The sequence below is a fragment of the Nycticebus coucang genome, chromosome 8, assembly GCF_027406575.1.
Source record: "Nycticebus coucang isolate mNycCou1 chromosome 8, mNycCou1.pri, whole genome shotgun sequence".
Taxonomy (NCBI): Eukaryota; Metazoa; Chordata; class Mammalia; order Primates; family Lorisidae; genus Nycticebus; species Nycticebus coucang.
The window spans coordinates 58,186,083-58,202,772 of record NC_069787.1 but is presented as its reverse complement, the minus strand read 5'-3'; the positions used below and the strand labels follow the sequence as shown (position 1 = coordinate 58,202,772).

The 16,690-nt window shown below is 39.8% G+C and overlaps 1 protein-coding gene across 3 annotated transcripts in view; it reads right to left on the bottom strand.

Moving 5' to 3' along the window:
* The window catches only part of CAPN7 (calpain 7), a 44,499-nt gene extending 33,882 nt beyond the window's left edge, over window positions 1-10,617 (bottom strand). Inside the window, exons 1-3 of one of the 3 annotated variants that reach the window (XM_053599805.1) lie at window positions 10,196-10,617; window positions 5,359-5,467; window positions 161-318 (exon numbers count right to left, since the gene is read on the bottom strand). In XM_053599805.1, the coding sequence (XP_053455780.1) occupies window positions 161-318; window positions 5,359-5,467; window positions 10,196-10,297 (369 nt within the window). In that variant the 5' untranslated portion in view covers window positions 10,298-10,617. The remainder of the gene's footprint in view (window positions 1-160; window positions 319-5,358; window positions 5,468-10,195) is intronic. The other 2 variants (XM_053599803.1, XM_053599804.1) reach the window with 2 other exon arrangements.
* Between the last annotated feature and the right edge of the window lie 6,073 nt (window positions 10,618-16,690).

Sequence of the window (16,690 nt, the reverse complement as noted above, 5' to 3'; positions counted from 1 at the left end):
TATTAACCTTCTACTTCACAATTTTCTACTGAGAAATAACTTAGTTACATTTGTAAGGATAGAATAACTTTTAAAGAAGTTATTAAATAAAATTCACTAGTTTAAGAGAAGACATTTCTTAGGATAATTCCACCAAATTTAAAAATATAGTTATACATACGGTTTTCAGACAGAGATCTACAGCTTCTGTATACAATTCTATAGCATCTTCAACATTCTCTTTTTCATCTTCATCAAAAGCTTGTGTAACAAGGAAATGGGCACGTTCTAAGTCCAACTGATGTTTTGATTTCAAAGGATCAGCACTCTTTGACTGAACTAGGATAGGAAAAAAAAAAAAAGCCTATGTTGAAGGAATACTACCTAAACATAGCCAGGGTACAATTAAATACATTTAAGATATTGTAATTCTTCATAAAAAAAGGTTGGAAAGTTAAGAAAAAAAAAAGAAAAGTATCCTTAAAAAGGACTTATTTCTCCCCTTCTCTTTTTAGTCTTAAGGCCGACAAAAAGGCCACAAGAGATAAAGAACATTAAAAATGTATTAAAAACATTTTCTTTGAAATATTTCCCTCCCTACCAGCACTCTCTTTACTTAAACTCCATTATATTTTAATGTAATCATTTTTTTTCCAGTACAGATAATAATTGTGTAATATATTAGGCCTTAATGGTACAGTTCTAGATTTTCCTATTCACCTAGGCCCAAAGTTACCATATATTTTTACTGCTCTTTGAAGTATTTCTACTTGTATCTAACATAAAGATACATATTTCTATAAAGAATGTACACCTAGAATATATAAATCTCTTATAACTTAACAATAAAAAGGCAACTCAATTAAAAAGTGGGCAAAGGATCTAAACTGACAGTCTTCTTGAAAAGGTTAACTGGCATCTGAGAAGACGTTCATCATTAGCTACCAAGAAAATACAAATCATGGCTTGCAGTACAGTGTTTATGGCACCAGCCTCATGCACTGAGGCTGGAGGGTTCGAACCCGGCCCAGGTCAGCTAAGCAACAATGACAACTGCAACAGAAAAACAGCCAGACATTGTGGCCGGCACCTGTAGTCCCAGCTACTTGGGAGGATGAGGCAAGAGAATCACTTGAGCCCAAGAGTTTGAGGTTGCTGTGAGCTGTGATGCCACAGCACTCTACCCAGGGTGACATAGTGAGACTCTGTCTCAAAAACAAAAAAACCCCATGCAAATCAAAACTCTTTTTATCCAATAAGATGGTTAAATTAAGATAATAACAAATGCCGGGGAGGAAGTAAAGAACTGGAACACTGATACACTGATGGAATTGGAAAATGGTGTGGCTGTAGCCATTTTAGAAGATAGTCTAGCAGGTCCTCAAAAAGCTACCCTAATTTCACTCCTGGATGGAAATGCAAGGAAACCATAAACCCATGTTTATGAAAAACCTGAACATAAATGTTTGTATTATTCATAATTGAAACAATCCAAATATCCATCAACTGAAGGGTGGCTAAACAAAATTTGGTGTATCAATTTGACAAAATACTATTAAGTCATAAAGAGGTATGAAGTATCTTCATATGGATACTTCATATGTATGTATGTACTTCATATGTATAAGTATGGATAAGTCTTACAAACATTAAGCTCAGGGAAACAGGCCAGAGAGCAGAAGGCCACATATTGGATGATGCCATTTTTATGAAATATTCAGAATAGGGAAATCCATAGAAACAGAAAGTAGTTTAGTAGCAGCTAGGAGGTCAGAGGAGTGGATAAAAGTATTGTCTTAAAATAAGGCAGGGATGATGGCTATTTAACTCTGGGAATACACTAACAACCAATGAACTGTATACTTCAAAGGGTGAATTTTATGGTGGGTGGATTTTATGGTATGTAAATTATAATTCACTAAACCTATTACTTAAGAAAAGCTTTATGTTTTGTTAGTTCCTTAAAAGTACGTGCTAATTTTTTTTAAACTTCAATCATCATTAACACCTCTCTGTAATACACCACAATTCCATTCATAAAATAAAAACACCAAAGCTCGAAAATGTTAAAATATCTAGTCCTGCATTTCTCGGCCTTGGCATTATTGACATTTTTGGGGTGCATAATTCTTTGTTGTGAGACACTGCCTTGTGTATTATAGACTTTTTAACCATATCCCTGGTCTCGACTCAACTAGATGTCAGTAGCATATTTCCCCCTATCCAGCAGTATAAAAATCAGAAATTCTCCAAAATTGTCAATTATCTCCTAGAGTGCAAAATCACTCCTCCCTGAGAACTACTGATCTAGTCTAAGGTTTCATAGCTACAAATAGAACGGTAGGTTTTCAACATAAATCTTTTAATTCCAAATTTTGAGGTCTTTATACTCTACTGGTTAATTTCAAACTGTGTTACCTTTCCCCATCCCCAAATTAACTTATCTCTCAAGTTTCTTGGCTGCCAGTAGACTGTCTTGCTTAAAAATTGAGGTTCTAGGATGAGCATGGTGGCTCATGCCAGTAATCCTAGCATGGTAGGGGGACAAGGTGGGAAGATCACTTGAAGCCAGGAGTTCAAAACTAGCCTGGGCAAAAGTGAGACCTCTGCTATCTCTACAAGAAATAAAATAAAATTGGCCAGGTGCGATGATGAGTGCCTGCAATCCCAGCTTCTTGGAAGGCTGAGGGAGAAGGATCCCTTGAGCCCAGAAATTCGAGGTTGCAATGAGCTATAACACCGCTACACTCTAGCTTAGGCAATAGAGTGAGACATGCCTCAGGGAAAAAAATGTAACTGGGAGTTCTAAACAGGATTTTATTTGAAAAAGGATCCCTCTGCTTAAAATAATAAGAAATAAAGAAATCATTTAATTGCCTGTAGATTACAATGCTATAATGTTTATTAAATAAAATGGGTGAAAATTAAGGCATATTATGCTTTAAAAGTCCTTTTTGAATTTTATTTATATTGGCAAGTCCTTATTCTTTGAGAGATCAGGGTTGTCTGATTCTGAGCCCAAATATCACATTTATAACTACAATAGAACCTCCACAGTTGACCACCAACTTTAGTTGACCTAATTTTCATAGACTGGACCCGCGCCATATGTACATGTCAATACGGAGGCCTAGTTCCTTATGTTGACCACCTTTGTATGATGACCAGTATGTTATGGTCCCCTGGGTAGAAAACTTACAGAACTTCTATGGTACTAGTGTTTAGAATCCAAAAAATCAAGTGCAACTTTTTTTGGCTTAGCTATACGTAATAAAGTAGGAAGAATTTTTATAAAACTTTTTAGGAAAAAAATAGGTGATTCATTTTTTCATCCCAATTGTTGTAAGAACTTCAAGGATATAAAGAGTACTTTAAGTGGAATAAATACAATAACTGCAGGCATAACCATAACTCAATCCATGTGATTGAGTGTGCACATATAGAAGGGAAAGATGAACATAAGCCTTTGGCTACCAGAATTTCTACTCCTGGAATAATATCATATAATCGCTCCCTTCTAGAGCACTCTACTTTAAAATTTAAGTCTAGCATTCCTCAGAAAGGGAGTTTCATGCAATTGCCATGTTTACACATTTCTCTCTCCACACATGATTAAAGGCTCCCTGTGTAGCCGGGCGTTGTGGCGGCGCCTGCAGTCCCAGCTACTTGGGAGGCTGAGTCAAGAGAATCGCCTAAGCCCAAGGATTTGGAGGTTGCTGTGAGCTGTGTGACGCCACGGCACTCTACTGAGGGCGATAAGGTGAGACTCTGTCTCTACAAAAAAAAAAAAAGGCTCCCTGTGGCATGGACTGTCACTCATCTATCACCTAGTACTTACCACACAGCCCAAACATGCACTCAATAAATGGTTGCTGAAACAAAGGAAAATATCTACGGAAAAAAACAGGAGATCATGGAGCGAAGCATGAAAGATTACTTTCCATACTTCAAAGATAACTTGTTTTTGAAAATATTATTTATGAAACTAAGTTCCTAGTTATTGGGCAAATTTAAGAACTTCATTTAGTTGGCTGGAATTCTGAATACATGAATCAATACAACTTTGTGTCAAGGGGGTCTCAAAAACATAGGGAGTCCACTTTTCAATACATGCTATTTCTGGGAACTGTCTTAAAGAAAACTACCTTATTTTAAGGAGACTGTCATAAGAAGGAATCTAATGATGCAAATGTACTTTTTCCTAACAATGTGCTTATAATTGTTTGTATTAATTCCGAATGGGCAGTAGAAAGTAGCTGCAGAATGAAGATTGTTCTGCCTGTGGCTTTATTATACAGCAACAGAAAAAGAGGATTAAAAGAGCCTCTAGAGCAGGGGTCCTCAAACTACGGCCTGCGGGCCACATGAGGCGGTGTGATTGTATTTGTTCCCGTTTTGTTTTATTAGTTCAAAATAAGACACGTGCAGTGTGCATAGGAATTTGTTCATTGTTTTTTTTTTTTGTAGAGACAGAGTCTCACTTTACTGCCCTTGGTAGAGTGCCGTGGCATCACACGGCTCACAGCAACCTCCAGCTCTTGGGCTTACGTGATTCTCTTGCCTCAGCCTCCCTCCTGGGACTACAGGCGCCCGCCACAAAGCCCAGCTATTTTTTTGTTGCAGTTTGGCCGGGGCTGGGTTTGAACCCGCCACCCTACTCACTGAGCCACAGTCCGGCCCTCCAGTGGTCTGAGGGACAGTGAACTGGCCCCCCGTTTAAGAAGTTTGAGGACCTCTGCTCTAGAGGAATAAATGTATTTCTAAAACAAAATGTCAATGGTGATAATTTTCTACCTAGTGAACCACAGATCTTGACACGAAACCACTTGCTTCTAACTAATAAAACTGTCATCATTAGGCCTATGTATACTTCCATCATAGCACTTGCCATACAATTTAGAAAAATAAATACAAGTTGTTGTAGGTCTCTTCTGATATGTCTGTTTTCCAAGGTATGGTTTAAAAAAGAGCTTAACAAAGGTCTGGAGGTAGAGTATACTGACAGCGAAGAGACTGTGAACCCATTGCTGAAGTCTTTAAACACTAGAATAGTCAATTTTATTATCAGGAACGGACATGTGACAGATACTAATCATAAGTTTGCCAATGATAAACTGGCTGTAGATAATTCACCATCTCTGCACCTCCGAGGAACTAGCAGATTAGACTATATTATCTCCATGGTTCATTTTTACAGATCTACAGCTTGCATAGCATATTATGATTTTTAAAGAGGTAATTGCCCAAGAAGAAATGAGCAGCACCAGCGTGAAAGATCCAAAGGTGAAAACAAAGAGGAGAAAGAAACATGGGGGAGGGAAGATGTGATGAGAGAGAAGGAAAAAGACACAGTGATAAGTCTAGTAGTCCTGTACTAACCTGCCGAATGGAGAGCTTGAACTCTTTCCAAATACTCATTTATTTTTTCTTGAATATGTTCAAGGCCTGATCCTGCCATCTCAGCATAAATTAAGGCTTGTGCGGCTTCCTAAAAGTAAAAAAAGAATTCAAACAAATCCAACAGAAGTACTATAATTTGAATTTTCTTTACTGCTTTCTAATTCACTACTGGTTTCCATGAATGACAACATAAGAATGTCTTTAAGATATCAGCATTTTTTCCATAAAGAAAATTAGTTTTATAATCCTCTAATACCCATTCTTCAGTTTTCTTTTTTTTTTTTTTTTTTTTTTTATAGAGACCGAGTTTCACTTTATGGCCCTCAGTAGAGTGCCATGGCCTCACACAGCTCACAGCAACCTCCAACTCCTGGGCTTAAGCGATTCTCTTGCCTCAGCCTCCCAAGTAGCTGGGACTACAGGCGCCTGCCACAACACCCGGCTATTTTTTTGTTGCAGTTCGCTGTGGCCGGGTTTGAACCCGCCACCCTCGGTATATGGGGCAGGCGCCTTACCGACTGAGCCACAGGCGCCACCCCATTCTTCAGTTTTCAATGCTCTCAATTTTCACATACTGTTGAAAACTTATGAACTTGGGTATAAGGGACTTACTATAAACATTTCTTCAGAACAGTTGCGGTTTACAGGTTTTCAATTTTCCTTACATATCAGAATTAAAATTGTATACTTTGAAAATGTGAATTAAGCCTTCAAAGCACTAAAACTAATAATAAACAATAATATAAAATTAAATATCAAGAAAAGATTATAAGAAATTATAAAGATTAAACATCTCACAGTCGAAAGAAAATATTCTTCTCCATAGAAAAGGGATGATACAGTTTAAGAAAGACATGAGGGGGCGGCGCCTGTGGCTCAGTGAGTAGGGCACCGGCCCCATATGCCCAGGGTGGCAGGTTCAAACCCAGCTCCCGCCAAACTGCAAGAAAGACACGAGGTATAAGAAATAGACTTATGTTGGCTCAGCACCCCATAGCACAATGTTTAGGGTACCAGCCACATACACTGAACCTCACGGGTTCAAACCCAGCCCAGGCCTACTAAACAACAACTACAAGTGCAACAACAACAACAACAAAGGCCAGGTGCTGTGGTGAAGGCCAGCTGTCCCAGCTACTTGGGAAACTAAGGCAAGAGAATCACTTAAGCCCAAGAGTTGGAGGTTGCTGTGAGTTGTGATGCCACAGCACTCTACCAAGGGTGACATAGTAACACTCTGTCTCAAAAAAAATAAGATAAACTTATGTTAATTAAGAAAACCTAGCTGCTTCTTCCAGTTATCCATAACATAGCATAACATAGCATCTATAGCATAGCATAACAGCATAACAGCCAGTTATGCTATGGCTACTTGGAAGAGCTTCCATTCTCCCCATCACCATTCCTGCAAGGTTATCAATGCTACCACCTAGAAAAGCAGAAAGAGATTTTTCCAAGTAACAGCACTTTCTCGCAATAACCCATTTATATGTACTTTATGGGGTCTCCAACCTGAAGCCATCTTCTTAGCATCATTTTTTGAATCCAGTTATTTGAACAGATGTTATTTTATTCAACCTAAAAATAAAATTCTGAAACAAAAGTCCAGTTTTTAGTTGAAATCTAAAGGCTATAGAGGTAAAAAAAAAAAAAAATGCCTTCCTCAGAGTCCTCAAATAACTCAGATATTTCAGGAGAGAAAAATATAAATTTACGTGTAAACATTAAATGATGGTATCTTACATATCATCATTAACTAACTATATTATAGCTATACTTAACTTCAATAAATTAAATGCTATATATATGTTATATTTGAATATATTATGGAAGTATGTAATATATGCTACTACTTCAATCATCTTACAGGCAATTATTGATTTTCAAATAGTTTTGCTTACAAAAACAAAGTCAATTCTTAAAATTGCTGGTCTTAATTTTATTTTAGACATTTAATTTATATTTACAAGTAACTAACAATTAAAGAATTATTTAAAGCTCAGTATCATGGCAGAAAACACTACACAGTAAACTGACAAAGTTTATATAAATAATTTCTAGAGGTATAAATCACTTCTTTTTTCAAGGATAAAAATTCTTCCTAAGTGCCACATATGTAAACCTATAGGAAAACAAGAGACATGGCATAATATTTATTTTGTTTTAGAAAAATCTATGTTTATATGGCATTATTTATATGTATTAATATTAATGTCGGTTATGTCATAAAACTAAAACATCCAATGTTTCTTTTAAAGAAACATCCCCTTATGAAATTGTTAAAGAAGTCCAAAAGGAGTAAATCTGAAATGCAACAAAAAACTCCAAAGATGATAAAACAAAGGCAATAAAATATTAATTTCAAGCAAATCATACTTTATTGATAATGCATGCTTATGGAAAAAATTACTACTACCATGCAGTATTATCAAAGTCTGACATTCTTTCTAAAAAAGATGACAGTATCATGAGGATACAGTTACCACCACAACTGGCTAGAGCTGGAGGGATGTGTTTGCACATCCTCAGGGTTAGAGAGCAGAGGGAGGACTATGGAAGCTCATATACCCTTTGATTTAGCAATTCTGTCCCCATCAATTTATTCAAAAGAAATAAGAAGCAAATGTGCCAAGCCATTATTTAGAAGGATACTAACTATACCATCACTTACGATGCTGAAAAAACAGAAGGAACCTAAGTGCTCAATAATTTGTAAATAAATTATGGTACATCCACATATTGAACTGTTATGCAGCTATTACAGTAGAACCTCTATAGGCTGACCACCCAAGGGACTGTAATAAACTCATCAACACATGGAAGAGGTCAACATGAGGAACTTCCACTGAATACATGTAGTGTATGTCCAGTCTATAAAAATTAGGTCAAGTTAAGGAGGGGTCAACTGAGAAGGTTCTGCTGTATTACTAAAAACAGTACAATCCAAGTTTGTTAAAAATACATATATATACATATGCATAGAAAAATTACAAAGATATATACATATGCTCTGCATAACAACCTTTCAGTCAAGGACAGATCACAGATGCCAATGGTGGTTCCCTAAGATTATACTAGGGCTGAAAAATTCCTGTTGCTTAGTGATGTTGTAGCAACTGAGCATGTGACTGCCGAATCCACAAGAGATTAGGCTGGTAAAGGCAGGTGTCTGGTCCAAGCTTCTGGTCCAAATACACATTACTCATGTATTTGTGGTGATGGTGGTGTAAATAAACCTGTGACACCGCCAGCTGAATAAAAGTCACACATACAATTATGTACAATATGCGTAGCATAATATTGCACTTGATAAAAAACCATGATGTTACTGGTTTATATATTTACTACACCGTACTTTGAATTATTATTTCAGAGTGTATTCCTCTTCTACCTACATATAAAAAAAGTTAACTGTAAAGCAACCTCAGGCAAGTCCTTTGGGAGGTATTCCAGAAGGAATTATTCTCACAGGGGTTGACAGTGCCACGCACGTTATTACCCCTGAAGACTGTCCAGTGGGACAAGATATGAAGGTGGAAGACAGCGATACTGATAATTCATTCTGACCCTGCATAGCCTGAGACTAATGTGTATTTTTGGGTTAGTTTTTAACAAAAAAGTTTAAAAAGTAAAAAGAAAAAGGAAAGGCCTTACAGAATATGGACAGAAAAAATATTTTTTGTGCAGCTGTACAATGTGTTTAAGCTAAGTGTTAGTACAAAAGTTAAAAAGGTGGGAAGAGTGGGAGGCACCTGTGGCTCAAAGGAATAGGGTGCTGGTCCCATATACCGGACGTGGAGGGTTCAAACCAGGCTTAGGCCAAAAACTGCAAAGAAAAAAAAAGGTAGGAAGAGTTAAAAGTTTGGAAGAGTTAAAAGTTTAAAAAGTAAAAAGTTACAGTAAACTAATGTTACTGAAGAAAGAAAAAATGTTTTAGTGTAGCCTAAATGTTTATGAAGACTAGAACAGTCCTAGACCCTTACATTCACTCACTGCTCATTCACTGACTCACCCAGAACAACTTCCAGGCCTGCAAATTCAGTTCATGGCAAAGGTCTTATACAGGTGTACCATTTTTATTTTTTATATGTATTTTTGCTTTACCTTTTCTATGTTTAGATACACAAACACCATTGTGTCAAAACGGCCTAAAGTACTCAGTACAGCAACATGACGTACAGTTTTGTAGCCTAGAAGCAACAGACTATACCACGGAGTCCAGGCGTGCAACAGGCTATTATCACCCAGGTTTCTTTAAGTACATTACGATGTCACAAAAAGACAAAATCGCCTGACGCATTTCTCAAAAAGTATCCTCCTTCCTAACAAGGAAATACTTTACACCAAATGTTAGGGTAAGAGATGATTTTTGTTCCATTTCAGTTTTTGTCTTCAAGAACACGTATTTTAATATGTATTACAAACCATTTCCTGCTGGCCATAAATCAGAACCAAGTGACAACACGAATGGCTATTAACCACTGCTCCATAAGCAGCTCAACAGAGCGTATCTGGCAGCCAAGACTACAGCCCGAGAAGCTGTGGCTCCGAAGCCACAACTAAGCCTTCCCACAGCCGCAGGAGCCCTGGGGTGTGTGGGATGTGCCCGGCCCCTGCAGCCCGGTCTACTCCAAACAGAAGAGGCGGAGGAAAAGGGAGGGAAAAAGGAGGAGAGACAGAGAAGGAAGAGTAGAGACAGGGAAGGCCACAGCCAGCGGGCGTGGTCAGCTGGACACCTGCACCTGCCCCTCGGCCTCGGACCGGTGCCCGACTCAGACTCCGGTGATTCTGACGGAAGCGGCTGCTCCAGCCCTACCTTGTAATAAAACACAGCCTCCGAGTAGCGGCCCTCGTGGTCGCGCTGTACAGCCAGGCGGGCGAACTGCACCGCGTCCCGTTCCAGTGCCGTCGCGTCCATGTCGCTGGGGGAGGGAGCGAGGCCCTGACGCAGGACGACCGCTCTCGGACTGCGGCGGCGGGGAGCCGCGGAGAGGACTCGGGAGCGCCGCAGAAGGAGCAGGAAAGTTTACTTTTAGCAGTGGAGGGAAGAGAGGTTGCTTTCCCTTTTCCTGTCCGGGACAGCTGCGATGCCGCGCCCCCTTATCGCAGCCCGCAGGGCGGCCCAGCTTTCGCCGCCGCCACGTCCTTCGCTCCGCCCATCGGTCGCATTGCGCAGGCGCAGCCCGGCCCCCGAGAGTTCCTCGGGAGCTGCTCCAGAGAGGGGGCGGCTGAGGCTAGGAGTGCGGACGTTGGGTGGGTGGAACTGTAGGGGTTTGGGGATGATGGTGGGGGCAAGGGGAAAGTACAAGGGAGCACCCGCCCGTCGGAGATTGGGCGGGCTTACGCAGGCGTCTGGTCCAGGCTTCTGACGCCTCTGACTTCTGCTTGGAGACGTTGGTGTGGTTGGAGGTTGTTACTGTGGGCGCTTGCCACGACATGAGCATGCGCCTTACAGAGCCTGTTCTGTATGTGTAGAAGCGTAGGTATGAAGAGCTAATGAGGAGCATGTTCCAACATCACCAGAAAAGATTTAAAATGAAATTAGAGGCGTAAGGTGAAGATATAAAGATCTTAACATTTATCTTACTTAAACTCAATCGTGACCCTCTACCCCCCTAATGCATACCCAAATATGGTATTGATTTAATTGTTAACACGCAAGTTAATACATTTTCACTTGTTACTTCTCCTTAAGTTAACTTAATGTGGTTGTAGTTAAATGCTTAAAGCCATTTATGCCTCGTGTTCCATTATTGGAAGGGCAATGCATTGATGTGGAAGTTATTTATATCCTACTGCTCAAGGTCATCTTCCAGGTCTAATTTTTCACATCTGCCCCCTTAAGGTACATGTTATCACATGATGCACAGAGTTAGTCACTGCTGCAGATACTGGTGTGCTGGGTGCTTGTCAAAAAGTGATGTGAAGATTTGGAAATTTTTTGAAGAACCATCCAAAGATAGTTAAATACAACTTTACTACACTATTTCTTATACTAGTAATTTTTTTCTGTTACTTCTCTACTAGTTATGCTATTGTGCTATAAAAAGAAAATACTGGAGTTACTATTACTGTATTAATTATGGGTTTGACATTTTGCATGTTCCAGTTTTGGAGCACTAGGCAAAACTTTTACCACTAGGACTAATACTATCTTCCCGCTCTTTTTTAGTTGAAATTATTTTACAAGTCTCAAGATGCCTAGAACTGTAAGTTTACATGAAATACTGGACCTGTTATAGACAGATGACAACATAGAAGCAAGTGCTATAGTGATACAACCTGCTGAAAATGCTACAGCACCTGTTTCTGATGAGGACTCAGGAGATGAGAAGCTGGAACAATAAAAAATTGCCAAGTTCTTTGTTGCACACACCAGCATATCTTATTCAAGGTGGCTATGAGGTTGAGTTTGACTCAGATAACCTCATATGTATCTGAAGATGACTCTCTTGACAAAATGAAGTTCCATCTATGTACGCTGAAAGACAAAGAAAGTGACAAAAATTGTTTGCAAAAGGAAAGGGATGACCTAACTGCACAGCCCAGAGCAAGTAGAGTTATAAACCACCAAATGATTTCTTCACCAAAATGAGAACTCCCACAGAAATTCTTGAACTTTTTCTTGATTGTTGAACTCATTGTCATGTACTCTAACTTATACACTGCAAGTAAGGGTATAAATCTTGGCTTGACTAATTCCAAATTCAAATGTTTTCTGTAAATTATTTTTCTGAGTGGTTACCTCTCAGTTCCTAGAACATGTATCTTCTGTCAACAAAGAACAGATGTGCATAGTATACTTGTTAGTGTTGCCATGAGATGTGACCACTTTGAAACTATATTTTCTAATTTGCATGTTGCTGACAATGCAAATTTGGATCCAATGGACAGGTTTTCCAAGTTGCAACTTCTTATAAGGACACTCAATGACTGATGTATTATATTTGTTCCAAATGAGACATACTTCAGTTTTGATGGATGTGTGGTTCCTTATTTTGGTCGTCATGGGTCCAAATAATTTATTAGAGGAAAGCCCATTTGGTTTGGCTATAAGTTTTGGTGTGGGGCAACATGTCTAGGTAATATTAGCTGGTTTCAGCTGTATCAAGGTAAACACACAAATACTAAACATGAGGAATGCAGTGTCGGCGTATCACTTGTCCTTCAGTTTAGTGAGGAATTTACAGAAGTACACCTGGACGATATCATTTTGTTTTTGATAACTTTTTTGCCAGTACTGCACCTCTTGATAATGGGTTCAATGGAACATCAGGGAACAGGTACAGTGACAAAGGATAACACTGACAAAGCTCCATTGAAATCAAATGTTGCTCTGAAGAAAAGAAGAACAAGGTACATTCCACTATCGAATTAATGGCAAAGGCAGTATTGTCTGCAAATGGAATGATAACAGCAGTGTTATCTGGTGCTCATTTTGATCTCCTGTATCTTCTCCATTGTTATTCCCATAAACTGAAAAAGAAGATTCATGTTCAGCACTCAAACACGATCAGAGTGTATAATCATTTCATGGGAGGTGTAGACAGAGCTGATGACAACATTGATAAGTATTGGGCCTCAATCTGTGGAAAGAAATGGTTCTCAAGCCCTGTTTTGTTCTGTTTCAAATTGGCCTTACAAAATTCTTGGCAACTACGTGAAACATATGACGAGAAACCAGTGGGTTTTCTGGGATTTCATTGACATGTGGTATGCCGTTATCTGGAGACCCATGGTAATCTTCCAGAACCTGACTGAAGAGGAAGACCTTCTCAGAAGCATAACATTGACTCGTGTTACGATGGCATGAATCATGATAGTCAAACAGGTAAAGCGCACACACAGTGTGCTAAATGTCATAAGAACACCACTTTGCAATGTGAAACATGTGATGTTACCTTACATGTAAGGTATTCTGTTGAATAGCACACTGAAATGGCAGGTGTCACCACCTCCTGAGATAAGAAACATGATTTGTGCCAGGAACAGTTAGACATGGAAGACGCAAAGACAAATATCAGAGAGTGAGACAAGGCAAGAGTAAAATTGAATTAAAGCTTCCAAATATCTGCAGTCTCAGAGAAATTGAGTCTTTCAATATATGGACGCAGAAGATTTCTCTATTCATCAAAGACTTCTTAGTGCACAGGTCTTGTGCATCTTTTGACAAATTCATCTCTAAACATCTCTTATTTTTGATGCTCGATTGTAAATGGTTGCTTATTTAATTTTAATTTGCAATGGTTTGTTGCTAGTATCTAGAAATAGAATTGATATTCATATATTGACCATGTATTTACACTTATAACTTATCAAAACAACTCTTGAGAATTTGGTGGTGGAGCCTCATGACAGGCTGTCTCTGTGAAGTATCCACCAGAATGTGCAGCAGCACCTCCACTTCGGGCCAGCTGAAGTAGGATTTGTCCAATGTTAAGCACTCAGAGCTGCTTGGCCCATATGCCATCACCCTGCAGCATGAAGCCCTGCCCTAATGACAGCTGAGACAGACCTGGAGAGAGGGACAAGCTGAGAAGACCCTGGTCAGCACCCCAGCCCCACTCAGGAAGCCCCTTGCTGTTGATTGCTGAATTCTTGGCACTTTCTGTCTTTAACTGGCTTAGTAGTCAGAACCATGTTTATTTTCAAAACGTGGTTTTGAAATTCAGGCTTGTAAGAGGCTTCTACACTGTATATAGTTACATAAATAATCTATTACTGTTGTGTTTGTTGCATATAGTTATGTGGATACAATTAAGTCGGGGTATGTATATAGGAGGAAGAGATCCCACTATTATTACTCTTTTCAAAGTTGCCAATCAAGTGATGGTAGTGTATTACACTGTTCAACAAATACTAAACCTTCTGCTGGTGAGGCACTGGGGGATTAAACCAAAATGGTCCAAACAACTCACATTGTAGTGAGTAAGACATATGGGAGCCAACAGTTAAAAGCATCATTTGATACTTGATAAGAGAGCAAAGACAGGGGCTGGGAGGGCCACAGGAGCAGCACCTTAAGTCATCTTTGGGAGTCTAATGCAGTGTCCCACGAGGGATGCTTGAGTTGGACACCAAAGGCAGAATAAGAGCAAAGCAGAGGAAGAAGAGATGAGTGCTGCAGGTTCAACTAGAGGCAGGAGTGTTGAGCCCCATGTGTTGGGAAGTGAAGAAGGCAAACGAGACTTCAGAGCAGTGAGTCTCACATGTTAGCTGCTTCAGACTCACTTGAGGGTCTGATCATAAGCAGATTGGTGGGCTCCACTGTAGAGTGGTTCAGTAATTCAGGGTGGGGCCTGGGAATCTGCAATTGTGACAGGTCTTGACAGGCAATGCTGCTGGTACAGAGACCACACTTTGAGAATGACTGCTCTAGATCTAGAAAGGAGGAATGGACAGCTCAAGGCTCATTGCCGGCCAAGCCTCTTGACCGTGGCTCCATAGGCTTGAAGTTCAGTGCTCAGGCAGAGTGGATCATCTCTACTGGGCTGGGTTCATTTCTTTGAAGCTTCCTTCCTTCTTGATCTCTTCCTCTGCAACCCTTCAGAATGTATGGTGCATTGTTATTGTTCACTGGTAGTTGGCAACTCTTAAGGGTGGGTGGGACAATCCATGCTGGATATATGCAAATTTCTAAGAACACAGCCCACCTGTGTATTTGTGTGGCACTGCAGCTAAATATGGCATTATGGCATAGCTACCTGTTACCTTGTAAGAGCTGTGGTCACTAATTTATCCTTTCAAGCACCATTTATTAAATAGGGATTCTTTTCCCATTACATGCTTTTGTTTGGTTTGTCAAAGATCAAATGGGGATATGTGGCTGGGTTCATCTCTAGGTTCTCTATTCTATTCCATAGATGTATACCTCTATTTCTGTGCCAGTACCATGCTGTTTTGATCATTATATACTTGTATATAACCTGAAGTCTGATAACATGTTATGTGGAGAGACCTGTAAGACGACGACGGCCGCTGGCCTAAAATGGTGGAGGGATGGGAAAAACCTAACCTATAGAGATAGCTGCTCCCCAGAAACAGATGACGTGCTAACTGCTTGTACTACATTAGGCAACCTATAACGGAGCCCCTTCCCTAAGCCCGGGGGCCCCCTTCTCAGTCGGTGAGACTCAGTACAGAGGTGTCCCTCCAGGAGGTTTTTAGACTCTGTAGGGAAGATGAGACAATTAGGCTTTCTCGCCTGAGGGCTACGAGGAGCCAGATTGTTTTGAGTAAGGATGATTAGTCAGGCAGGTGTCTGTTCTTTCTTAAGTAATGGTCATTAGGTGTGATTCAGAGCCACTGTTGTTCTGGCCACTACTTAAGGCTTTCCACCCGGGGGGACGCTTCCGCGCTTGCTCACCTGTCCTCCGTAAGCTGCCTGCAGGGCACCCCACGGGTCTGTCCGAATCCCGTGTGAACCTTCCCGCCTCAAACCCTGGCAGTACAGATTCCATTTCAGGAGAAAGAAGAGGAAGGAAGAGGAGAGCTTGCTTTTTTCTGAGCTGTATCATTTCTACAATAAAGTGCCCTTGATCCTTCCGTTGGTGTCCTCGTCCCTGCTGGTCAGCCGCCCTGCGACACCGACAATGTTACCTCCAGATTTGTTTTTATTTCTAAAAGTTGTATTGACTATTTTTTTTTCTGGTTCTATATGAAACAAAGTACTATTTTTTCAAGTTCTCCAAAGTATGATGTTAATGCTTTGATGGGGATTGTATTAAATATGTAGATTTCTTTGCATAGTATAGACATAGTAACAATGTTGATTCTTCCCAGCCTTGAGCATGGTATGTTCTTCCATTTGTTAACATCTTTTGCTATTTCTTTTCTCAGGGTTTTGTAGTTCTCTTTATAGAGATCTTCCACGTCCTTTGTTAAATATATTCCTAGATATTTCATCTTCTGTGGAGCTACTGTAAAGGTATAGAGTCTTTGATTTTATTCTCAGCTTGACTGTTATTGGCATATGTGAAGGCTATTGATATGTGGGCATTAATTGTTTTCTGAGACGCTGCCATATTCCTTGATCACTTCTAAGATCTTTGTAGTTGAGTCCCTGGGGTTTTCCAGGTATAAGATCACATCATCCACAAAGAATGAGAGTTTGACCTTCTCTGTCCCCATTTGAATACTCTTGATCTCCATCTCCTGAATGCAATAATGAAGACTTCCAACACTGTTGAATAGCAGTGGCGATAGCAGGCATCCTTGTTCCAGTTTTGAGTGGAAATGCTTTCAGTTTCACTCCATTCAATACGATATTGACTGAGATTCACAATTCTTTACTACATCCTTGTGTCAAATG